This window comes from Emys orbicularis, chromosome 6 (assembly GCF_028017835.1).
Source record: "Emys orbicularis isolate rEmyOrb1 chromosome 6, rEmyOrb1.hap1, whole genome shotgun sequence".
NCBI lineage: Eukaryota > Metazoa > Chordata > Testudines > Emydidae > Emys > Emys orbicularis.
The window spans coordinates 27693327-27706128 of record NC_088688.1 but is presented as its reverse complement, the minus strand read 5'-3'; the positions used below and the strand labels follow the sequence as shown (position 1 = coordinate 27706128).

The 12802-nt window shown below is 39.9% G+C and overlaps 1 protein-coding gene across 1 annotated transcript in view; it reads left to right on the top strand.

The window, feature by feature from the left end:
- The window catches only part of C9 (complement C9), a 29402-nt gene extending 18043 nt beyond the window's left edge, over positions 1-11359 (top strand). Inside the window, exons 6-11 of the mRNA XM_065406975.1 lie at positions 1058-1276; positions 4713-4953; positions 7874-8002; positions 8594-8772; positions 9455-9683; positions 11193-11359. Of these exons, the coding sequence (XP_065263047.1) occupies positions 1058-1276; positions 4713-4953; positions 7874-8002; positions 8594-8772; positions 9455-9683; positions 11193-11359 (1164 nt within the window). The remainder of the gene's footprint in view (positions 1-1057; positions 1277-4712; positions 4954-7873; positions 8003-8593; positions 8773-9454; positions 9684-11192) is intronic.
- The last annotated feature ends 1443 nt before the right edge of the window (positions 11360-12802 follow it).

Below are 12802 nucleotides of genomic sequence, written 5' to 3'. Positions count from 1 at the left end.
TGGCCATGGTGCATCATAGGTAGACTTGGAAGGATTTGATTTTTTATCAATAAAAGTTGGTAAATGTCCATTTCACTGTACATACAAAACCGACTAAAAATTATTTCCATTTATGATCATCCAAATTTACGAATAGGCAAAATAAGAAAAATGCTGCTTGAAATCTTAGAGTTTGATTTAAAGCTATTTACTTTGGGTATTTTGACGTGATGTTGACAATTTGTCATTTGTTATAAAGCATTAGCTTTTTGAAATCCATGTCTGTTATCATCAACTAATGATATGACCCTCCCCATAATTTCCCACAAATCTGAAAATTTAAATGGATAAAAATTGATGAAAACCCATAATTTTGTGTAACTGTGAAATTTAAGTGGATAAAAATAACAAAAATGCTTAAAAATAAACATTGATATTATCCATCAAAATTATTTAAAAAAAAAAATCAAATTCTACCAACTCTAATAATAGGAGATGTGGCCAGGCTAGGGAGCCTAGCCCATAGAGGAGAACCAAACTACAGCTTCCATGAGGCACCATAGCACGACAACCAAACCCAAATATTTTGGGTTTCAGACATTTATTTTTTCAACAAAAAACTGAAAGTTTCCATGGAAAAGAGACTTTTTGCAAAACAAACCAAACAAACAAACCAAACTTCATTTTGTCAAAAACCCAATTTCCCATCTCAAAACAGTTGCAATGGATATCTTTTTTTGACCAGCCCTCATTAATATTTTACTTTTTTGAAATGACAATGCAACCATATAAACCAACTTTTCTGTTTCCCATTGATTTAATGTTGTTCTATTTCTTGAAGGCTGGGTCCAAATCCTATACAAACTGACTCAGTATTATACCTGTCAGTCTCTAGACCCTCATCTACTATGTGCCCCTCAGCACCTGTTTTATATAGATTGTTTTATCATACCATTAGTGATGACATGAGAATAAAACATGCAGTTTTAGTATCTGCTCATTACATAAGTTTCAAGCTATTGTGTTTTTGTTAAATAGATTATACATGTTTTTATCTGTTATGCTCTTTTTTCCTAAGACAAAAGCAGACAAAAGATTCACAACTGAGTTCTTCTATGATCGTGTGACCATGATAAAAGAGATTTTCCACGAAAAACAAGAACATTTCTCGGTTTCCATGTCAATAAAACACACACCTACTGAAAACAGTCAGGGCACATCTGTAAATGCCTCTCTTGGCTACCAGTATTCAAGGAATGAAAGTCTAAATTATATCTTGCGGTACTCCAAAGAAAGGGTAAGCTTAATGGCATAAAACATTTGATGTAGTAATTTCATAGGACCTGAAATTAGCATACTGTTGGGCTATACAAGTATTAATCTTCCAAACTGTTCAGGATGCCTGTTGCTTTCCTCACAGAGGGGACTGGCAAAATGTTGACAATGTAAAGATTAAAGTTTACTTCAGGAGTAGCCGAAATATGGGTCAAATGCAGCCTATTTCACCACCTTGGCCTTCAATATGGATTGATGTTGCCAGAAACCAAAGATATCAGCATGCAATGATCCATCTTTATCAGCGAACAGTTGTGATCTAGTCCACTGTGTGCAAATTAGAAACCGCCTTTAAGTAACAAATTGCAATGAAGACCCAGGCAGGCAAAGCTTGGGTGCTCTTAATGGAGCATGTTGATTAATATCCCAAGGGTCAGATCTTCAGGACCAGCCATTTGTTGCACAGCACATCTCAGATGGAAACAGGTTGCAAAGGACTGCTCTAAGTTGTACCAGTTGCCACAGCTCCTAAGAGTCCATTCCAGCAGTTGAGGATTAGCAGAGTCCAAGAGCAATCCAGCAAGCCACCCTTTTCCTTGGCTATACACCAGGGGTCGGCAACCTTTCAGAAGTGGTGTGCCGAGTCTTCATTTTTTCACTCTAATTTAAAGGTTTCGTATGCCAGTAATACATTTTAACATTTTTAGAAGGTCTCTTTCTATAAGTCTATATTATATAACTAAACTATTGTTGTATGTAAAGTAAATAAGGTTTTTAAAATGTTTAAGAAGCTTCATTTAAAATTAAATTAAAATGCAGAGCCCCCCAGACCAGTGGCCAGGACCCGGGCAGTCTGAGTGCCGCTGAAAATCAGCTCACGTGCCGCCTTCGGCACGTGTGCCATAGGTTGCCTACCCCTGCTATACACTATGCCAAGGCCTGTGATGGGGATTGGTGGCAGGTACATCAGCTTTATGCCACCAGAGGATTACACAAGCCACCAAAGGCTTGATTGCCTTTATGCATTTTATTGCTCTGTCTATAGCACATGGCCTCTTACACTTGCTTTAAGTCAGCTTTGCACTGCCAAAGTGCTACAAAGTGGAGTCAATGGGCTGAGGATCTGGTCGCAAGATTTGGCCCTGTCTGAGGGTTTGTTTCTGCTTGAATTTCATATCAAGAAATAAATGTAAGACCCATTCTAATCTGGATGAAGTTTCAGCCTAAAATACCCTTTCTAACCAGTTAGTTACAAGAAGGTAATGGAAAACGCAGGGCTAGTACACATTTTGCAAAAGGTTAGACCCACCATGAAAATAATACTAAAAGGCAAGGTGTTCCATTAAGAGAAGCCATTGTGTAATGATGCCTCAGTCAGGTTGTCGGTAGGGATTGAACCCAGGAGCTCAAGATCTAAAAGCATGAACACCACCCCTAACTGACAGACAGTAGCAGACTTATCAACCTCTTTAGGTGATCTAGGAATGAGAGGGGGCATAACAAGCCTCACTGTGTTATGATGGGGGACAAGTGGATGAGACTGTCCTATCACTTAGTGTAAATTCTTTTTATAAATTAACCTTTATTTGCTTTCTTCACTTACCCAGGAATAAGTGAATAATGTAAAAATAATGATATACCACTGAGAAAAAGCAGTAATAGGTCAATGGGGAAAGAGAGCCTGACTCTTTAAAAGGGGTTGGCAATGGGATACAGATAGGAAAACTGGGTGGTGACTGGAATAAGAACAGCTGATTAAAGATCTCTAAAGGTGCAAAGTATTTGGCTATTTAAGCATTGTTTTTGACAGTAAGTGCAGCTATTAGTGGGCTAAGTTTCTTAGTACTTCACTGTAATCTATTGGTTGATGTGTTTGTGTACCACTGCCCTCCCTTGGATGAGGTCTGCAAATGTCCATGATTTACATTTGTCACTAATGGTTGGCTCACTGAGTATATTTAAGCCTTAACACTACTGAATGCTACTGAAAAGAATCTTCTTATTCCAAGTGCTTCACGAGCAGAAACTTCTGAGTTCTACTCCCAATATCACATGTTGGCAGTCAGATCTACATTCTAGTGCAACGGTGGAAGTAGCACCATAGTCAGTCATACACTTTGGTAAAGTGGAGCTTGGCCAAGATTTCTAAAAATCGGAGCCTAAAATTCAGCACCCAACTTCATATTTGGGTTCGTAAATAAGTAGCTGGCTTTTCAAAAGTGCTAAGCAACCAGCAAATTCCCATTGACAACAATAGGACAATTGACAACTTCCTGGCAGCTAAATGTTTGAAAATGAAGCTGCTATTTAGTGGCATAGAAGTTAGTTTATATATCAGAGAATAGATTGTCTAGTAGATAGAGAACTATCCAGAGACCTGGGTTCCATTCCCTTCTCTGCTACAGACTTCCTGCATCATTTAGCCTCTCTGTTTCCTGTGGTCTTCTGTAAAATATGGGTAATGGTTTTGGCTTATTTCACAGGGGCACTGAGAGGATAAAAACATTGAAGATTCTGAGATATTTAGGCTCTACTTTAATGAGGGCCATATAAGTACCATAGTTAGATAGACATGGGTCTTCGGAGCCTGATGCCTGCATTTGAAAATATTCCCCATAAGTGGGAAGCCTAACTTTAGGCTTCTATTTTAGAAAGTCTTGGCCTTTGTGTGGATTTGTTTCACTTAATGTTGACATGAGGCTTTGGATTTATACTTTTGTTTTCACCATTAAGTGAGACTGTTTCATGTTTTATGCTCCTATCTTTAGGCATATGAAATATACAATACCCCAACCTTAATCGGGGCTGTGATATGAACTTTCCTGTTCGCACTAACATCAGCCATGTATGAGTCATGATGATGATTTGTATGTAGTATTACATCTAGTTAGAGTGGAGTGTGGCACTCATATGACTTACACTGTTTTGCATAGTAGGAAATCTGCTGGATTTGATTTCATTATGTGTGTTTTTGAAAATGGAGCTACCTCCTTCATTCTGACAGTTTAAGAGTAGCAGGGCACTTCCAAAAAAGGAAGATCCTAATCCTTTTCTCATTGTAGGCAATGGCAAATCTCCCATTGACTTCTGTGGGTGGAGGAACAGGGCCCATTATCTGGCAAACTGGCTTGAATTATTTTAGTATGTTACAAAATTGTCAGGGAAGTATTTTATAGACAATCTGTTTAAAAAAAAAAAAAAACACCAGTAGAACACAAAGAGTCTGATTTACTGAAATTGGGAAGTGGAGAGTTGAGCAAAAATGGGGGGGGAGGACTAAAATTATCCAAACTTCTTGCTACTTCTTCAGATTAAGTTTTAGGTGACATTTTAGGGAACTTCTTATTCTGTCTAAACAAGTTTGTCCATGTCCCAAAATGCTAGAGTATTCCGTACTGAAATTGAAAGTTCTGCATTGTCTTTTGAGTAAAACATGCCTGATTGTGCCTTTTGTACAGAAACAAACCTTTATGCATGTCAAAGGAAAAATACAACTGGGAAGATTCCAAATGCGAAGTCGTGATGTCCGGCTAACAGATGCTTTCCTTGAAGATTTGAAGTTTCTGCCCACTGAATATGACAAGGGGGAATATTTTAGATTTCTAGAAATGTATGGAACACATTATGCTGTCTCTGGGACTGTGGGAGGAAAATACGAACTTCTGTATGTGTTGGATAATTATGCCATGAGTTTAAAAGGTATGCATATTATTGCTCTGCCTATAGCTCATAGATCAACAAATAGGCCCCAATCCTGCAACGAGATATGTGGAGACAGAACCTTGTGCAGAGGCTGATTGAAGTCAGTGAGACTCCATGCAGGTGCAAGGGAATGACCATGTTGTGTACCTCATTGTAGGATAGGAGCCTTGGTCATTAGTTTTCAGAATTAAAATCCTGAGCCAAACATGAACCTCAGTTACACCAAAGTCACTTCATTGGCATCAATGGAGTCACTCCAGAATTCTACAAGTATAAGTAAGATCAGAATCTGGCTCATTCACTTTAAGGTATCTTTTTATAACAATCTTAATGGAAGTCTGTCATCTGTGAAAACCTTTTATTTAAAAACTACAGTGGTTGGAGCTGCCACCCGATGTGCAAAGACTACCCCTGCTTCTGTTTTCCCTGCCAGCTCAGGATTCCAGCACCCTGTCTTGCTGAGCCAGCCACTCCTGTCCGGCTCCAACACAGGCCCAGGGTCTGAATCACTTGTCCCAAAGCTGCAAGTTTACCTGAAACCAGCTCACAGGAGTGTGCTTGTCTTTAGCACTCAGATGCCCAACTCCCAATGGGGTCTAAACCCAGATAAATCCGTTTTACCCTGCATAAAGCTTATGCAGAGTAAACTCATAAATTGTTCGCCCTCTATAACACTGATAGAGAGATATGCACAGTTGTTTGCTCCCCCATGTATTAATACATACTCTGAGTAAGTTACTAAATAAAAAGTGATTTTATTAAATACAGACAGTAGGATTTAAGTGGTTCTAAGTAGTAACAGACAGAACAAAGTAAGTCACAAGCAAAATAAAATAAAATGCGCAAATCTATGCCTAATCAAACTGAATACAGATAATCTCACCCTCAGAGATGCTTCAGTAAGTTTTTCTCAGACTGGACACCTTCCAGGCCTGGGCACAATTCTTTCCCCTGGTACAGCTTTTGTTCCAGCTTAGGTGTTATCTAGGGGATTCTCCATGATGGCTCCTCTCTCTCTCTGTTCTCTTCCACCCCTTTATATATCTTTTGCATAAGGCGGGAACCCTTTGTCCCTCTGGGTTTCCACCCCCCCCTCACTGGAAAAGCACCAGGTTAAAGATGGATTCCAGTTCAGGTGACATGATCACATGTCACTGCAAGACTTCATTACTCACTTGCCAGCACACACATATACAGGGAGACTCACAGGTAAACAGCCATCTGCAGACAATGGGAGTCATCAAGATTCCAAACCATCATTAATGGCCCACACTTTACATAATTACAATAGGCCCTCAGAGTTACATTTTATATTTCTAGTTTTAGATACAAGAGTGGTACATTTCTACAAATAGGTTGATCACACTCAGTAGATTATGAGCTTTGTAATGATACCTTATAAGAGACCTTTTCCACAAAGCATATCCCATTTGCATTATAGTCACTTATTATCAAATTTTTTATAAAACTATCCCAGTTACATTATATTCACTTATTATCATGTTTTTATAAAACCATGTAGACTGCACAATGTCACAAGGAGCCTTGGTCATTAGTTTTCAGAATTAAAATCCTGAGCCAAACATGAACCTCAGTTACACCAAAGTCACTTCATTGGCATCAATGTTGTCACTCCAGAATTCTACAAGTATAAGTAAGATCAGAATCTGGCTCATTCACTTTAAGGTATCTTTTTATAACAATCTTAATGGAAGTCTGTCATCTGTGAAAACCTTTTATTTAAAAACTACAGTGGTTGGTGACCATGTGGTCTGGTTCATAGAGGATCCCAAATCCTAATGCTAGCTGAGCCACAAAATTCACTTTGTGATGATAGGTAACTTGTCATTTGATCTCTTTGTACATCTAAATTGGTAGTAAAATGGAGAACCTCACTGAATGCAGATGCTGCATTTGGCTGTGTTGGAACTGTTTTTACAGCCTTTAATGTTGATATTGGAATTTTTCTCACACTGGTTGAGACAGGAAAGCAGAAACTTAATCCTTCCTCACATGCAGTGTTGGGAGGTATGGCTTTTGTGGTAGATTGAAGTGATCATTCTAAAATAAACTGAAAAAAGTAATAATTCTCATGTGAATTCTGAAGCCAAACAAATAAATACATGCCACTTATGGCATTAAAATTCCCTGTCAGGGAATAGAGGCAATAAGCAAGGAGTTGGGACAGAGAAGTCCTTTATACACACTTATATTCTTATGTTCACCAGCTTGATACTATGGTGATAGGTGCTCTCTAAGGCACTGATCTTGAGGGAAAACTCCCATTGACTGCAGTGGTAGAACAAGATTAGACTTCAATTATTTAAGATCAATAAATAGAGAAGAGTAGCGTAGGCGAGAAAGGGTAGAATAAGAGTGACCATGATGGGGTGGGAGTGCATGGAACAGATTAATAAAGTTACATTAACTTTATGGTAAAAAGGGGAATATCCCGGAAACTGTTTGGGTAAGACTGGGTGATGGGGGGAGGAAAAGATTGAGAGGATTCAATGATACAACAGACATAAAAAAAGAAATGAGAAGCAACAGAGAAAGACACAATCTCCAGAGGAAAGAGGGGAAGAATCATCCCTCAAAGAAAGGCAGCTCTGGAGAAGAGGAGAATGTTACTTTTTAAGGAGTTGCAAGTAGAGGGAGTGTACCTAGAGTTTTCCTAGTCACTGGGCAGCCCACCAATAGGTCAAAACTCCAGAGGCAAACTGCATTGAATTCATAACCTGGTAGAGACAGTGGGGGCGAAAGATAGCGGAAGGATGAAGGCAACACATTTTTTTCAACAGTCCTGAAACTTGGCTCCCAAGAAATATAAAATCATATTCATTTTTTCTTATTTTCCTGTTTTTAAAACCAAATATGCATTTTCCCCTAATGATCTCCAAATTAATTGCATTTGCAGAAGTCACGGTAGAAGATGTAAAGGAATGTCTTGGTTATCATTTAGATGTCAGTCTAGTAAATAAAGAGTTGGATTTCAAAGGTCATGTAAAAGGTGGTAAATGTGAAAGCATCAACGTGAAATCAAATTGTAAGTATATCGTTAGTTTATGTGTGATCAAAACTGCAAACTCTTTTGCTTAAAGAGAGAGGCTGTTGATTTCTTCCCCTTCTTTTAAACCAATTAAATGTCTACACTAATATAGTATTCACAAAAGGCTGAGGGAGAAGGATTCAATGCCAAGCACAGGACAGGCAGGTGTTGCAAGCTTCTCTGCACTGCTCTGTTCATGCAACTCAATTCTTAGCTGTGCTACCCAGACCAGTCTAACCTTTGACCTTTCCTTGTACAGGTCAGGTGATACTATGGCACTCATTAAATAATGTGTACTACACTCAGTTCTGTGACATCTGGTGTACCCACCTGTCCATCCATGCCATGCTAACCCTTTAGAAGTCACCATTTTTTTTCTTGTTTTTTGGCATTTTGGTGTGATTGCAAAATTCATAAAATGAGATTTCTCTCAAATGATGGAGAATAAGCAAAGTTTGATGAGATTTCACCACAATCTCATAGGATGGAATCTTCCTTCTAGTCACTTTGGGGAGATGTGAGCTGATTTGTGCTAGAATCTGTGCAATTGAACTTCCAGTCATTCTCTCTCTCTCTCTCTTTCTGCAGACACTCATGATGATGACGCAGTTATTGATGACATCATTTCTTTGGTTGAGGGAGGGAAGATTGATTTTTCTGTTAAAATAAAAGAAATGCTACTGCGGAATGCCAAAGTGGTTGATGTAGAGGATTATATACAGTGGGCTACCTCACTGATTGATGCTCCAGTGGTGATACAGCAGAAGGTAAGGAGAGTTTCTTCTAGGCCAAGTATATTACAAATTCATATATCATAATTACCTGTAAAAGTTCCCTTTCCTATGGTGGGAAAAATATCAAGAATGACTTTGCTTACCATAACTGGTAGATAGTTTCTTCATCTTAGTGCATCTTGGCAGCTTTGGTCCTTTTTAATGGATTGATAGATTCCAAGGCCAGAAGGGACCACTGTGATCATCTAGTCAGCCCAGGCCATAGAACTGCCCTGAAGTAATTCTTGTTTGAACTAGAATGTATCTCTTAGAAAAATAAGTTTGAGATACATTGAGCAGAAATGAACAGAGCATTCCAGGTGATGGGTGCACTGTTGATTTATTTATATAAGAATGTTATAGTCAATATCATTTTCCAACCCATTCTTTGGATGAAGACTAAGTCAGTGGGCTCTGTAATGTATTTTGGGTGCAACTATGGGGATCTGAATCTTGAGCTATCTGGTCCGCATGCCATTGCTGCAGGATTAAAATAACCCATGTCCAACAGTTATACCAGACACATGGTGCAAACTATAAGTAAGGAGACTTCATGTTATCAGAAGAAAGGATTTGTTTAAAATAACTTTTTTCTAAAGATTTGTGTAAGGAAAGTATTTAGACATGATTATAGGGAAAATAATGTGTATTATGTATGGGTTTTTTTCCTTTACAGCCATCTCCAATACATACTCTTGTTCCAGTAAAAATGAAAGATGCACATATAAAGAAACAGAATTTGGAAAGAGCCATTGAGGACTACATTACAGAGTACAGTGTGTGCAAATGCGAACCCTGCAAAAATGGTGGTACCTTGTTGCTGGTGGATGGAGAGTGCATGTGCCTATGCTCCAGCTATTTTAAGGGAGATGCCTGCCAAATCCCCAAATCAAGAGCAGATGAAGGTTAGTAGATATTCATGCAGACGTAAATTAACATGTTGTCAGCATGTATGTTGGAGCATACTTTGAAAATATGGTCTTTATCCAGACAGAATTAAACACTATCTGTAAGTTCTTATATCATAGAACAGTTTTACACACTCTGCTGACCTATTCAGCTGGGCATGAGGGATGGAAGTTAGTTTTAGCCTGTACAGTATGTCTGTGAAGTGTTAAGTGGAGAAGAGATTCACTTAGAGATTCTCTCTATCCCCGTCCACTGTGCCACCATTACTGTGCCTTGTAAAGACATCCAAAACCTCTCACGAACAAGAAAATTAACTGAGCAAGAATGTGGATTGGCAATGCCATAGAACCAAAGCAGAGAATCAAGTTCAGGCAAGAAAACCATTTCCATTTTCCTAGCTGGGTTTCCTCAGGTTCTCTGCAAAAGCCCAGTGCTTACAAATGTATGCCTCATGTTGCATGATCACATAATGCAGGCTTACAACTAGATTGGTCCAGTATATAGTAGGTGCCAATAAGCAGGCAGCCTAATATTTCAAGTGCCATCTCACGTCACAAAGTCTCTCTTCTGCTCCAGCCCTGCTACCAACTGTTCCCTGATACCTATTAACACACAGGACAATGGAGGAAAGCAATCTTCTTTTGACATTCTTCCTGGCCTGTAACACTCTTCTGCCCTGTAGTGCTCATCCTTCACAATTTGCCCCAGGCTTTCGATAACTAAAAAACATTACTCAGTATTTGCTGTAATGTAGTAAGTGTAAGGAACAATACAAACACTGAGGTAATCGTAGCTATTTATATAAGGCATTGTCTACATCACCTACACTGGGTTTTTAGCCACTGGGTGGAGCTGAACCAGTGCAACCCCCTAGTGTAGACACAATTTGCACTGATGTGGTACAATTTGCACCAGGGTATCTTATCCAGTTATATGTCATGGTTGGTTAGCTGCACCAGTGTGTACAATAGTGACTAAAAATTGTCAGCTGGTGTAATCCTCATAACTCCATGACTTCAATGGTGCTGTGCCAGTTTACACCCGCTGAGGATCTGGCCCCCGCTGTAGACAAGGCCTGAGGCAAAAATGGCTATTTTTAATGCAGTTCTGCCATGAAAAGTGACTGTGTAGAAATGGCCCCTTCTTATGCAATAGATTTATTCCTTGTGGTCAAGGTTTAATAAAACAGGTGCCCAAAGTGAAGCTCTGCATTTGATTTTTAGACACTTACATATATGGCTGGATTTCCAAAACTGCTGAGCACCCAGAAGTGCCAGTGGCCCTGTGTGTTTTCGGCATCCAATCTGTTGGGTTCTTTGTGATGAAAATGAGTTTTTACTGGTTTGGGTTTCTAGAGCCACCATAGTTGAGAGAGTGTGGGCTGAATTCTGTTCCATCTTGTGCTCCTTCAAAATAGTTACTTCCTGAATTTCAAATAGTTGCACCTGTGCCACTACACCCAAGGCAGCAGGTTGCTGGACTAATGCTGGTTTGGCCCAATACAGATAAAAAGGTCACTGATGGGGGCTGGAGCTGTTGGACTGCTTGGTCCCACTGCGTGCAGGGAGAACACACTCGAACTCGTCAGTGTAATAATCCTGCTCCAGGACCAGGGGGCAGGCCATGCCAAGGTGACAGCATCGAAAAAAGCTACTGTTCTCAGGCAAAATAATTGTACAAGTCTAAAAAAGGTGAGTAGCACCTCATTGTGGTGGTAATGTATTGTTGCCCCTTAGCCCAAACAGTATTTGGTGCCTTACAGGTTTTTTTTCCAGTAGAAGGAGAAATTGATGACCCGTGTCAGGTATTCTTTGGTGCATTCCTGTTTGTTTACATCTGCTTTCTCCCTTTCAGCTGGCTTTCTCTGCTTTCTGCCTCTCTCACACAAATGGCTTGCTAAACCATCCATTAGCTGCTGTGTTTGCAATCAGTCGCAGGGAAATCTCTCAACCCACACAGTTTAACCTCTGGTCGGCCTTGCCATGTGGTACACTGACTTGGGTAGTGAATTTCTATTGTTTCCAGCTATTACTGCATAAAGAGGCATTTAGTTGCTCCTTCCATTTTGCCTGAAGGAAGGGTGGTTAGCACCCCTATGGCTTTAACAAGGCCAGTGTGTGTCTAGATCAGATCTGCTTGGTGGCAGCCATTAACGCCTTCCAACATATAAAGTGTATTTAAATGAAAAGGTTGTGCTGCATCATGACCTGTACCCCTCCCAAAGCAACCCCAATGGAAATATTTATGTGTGCATCATACATATGAAATTAATAAACCCTGTTAAATATCCGAATTAGATCCATGTTCTGCAACAGTGTTTAAAAACTCACCTTCCATCTTGTGTCTGCAGTTTTTGGATGCAAATAATTGTGTGCTCAGTTATGGTGCACCTGCAAATTGGGTAGTTGGGCATCTTTATGACCCATGTTGTGCTCACAAAATTGCAGGCACAAGAATGGAGATCTGGCTAAGTCCAGGCTGAAAATTGAGCCCTTAAATTCCAGTTAGACTCTACATCACATAGAGAGAGAGAGACATACAGAAAATGGGAGGCAAACAATGGAGTTAATCTCAGTTCAAGTTGAAAGTTCTTAACCCTGAATTTTCTTATTTGGTGAGTTTAATAAGACCTCCTAGTATTACTTTAACAGCAGTTTTGAGTCTTCCACATTGAAAATGATGAAAACGATTTTTTATTGAAATGGGGGGGGGGGGGGAGAAACCCTGCAAAAAACAGCAAAAATGTAGGAAAGGCCTGTAAGGTTTTTCCGGTGCAAAGTGGCTTTAAGCCAATAGGGACCAGCCACTGGAGAAGTCCCCCAGGACATGGGGAACTCTCTGTTGGTAGAGGTAGCTGCACTGCTCCCTGTGCCAGCTCGCTCTCACCCACAGTGTCAGGGGAAGGAGGGACACGTTGCTTTCAGGGCGTAGGCAAGACTGGGAACAGAACTGGCCTGCTGGAATGCAGCTCAGCCATGTTGTCTTCTAAAAGTGTAACACCTCTGAGGTCATTCATGCCCATGGTCTAAGTTAGAGCTTGTGTGGGGGCCACGCATCCCTCAACAAGGGAGCCACATCTCCAGCACCTTCTCTCCATTCCAACTGACTGTGAAGT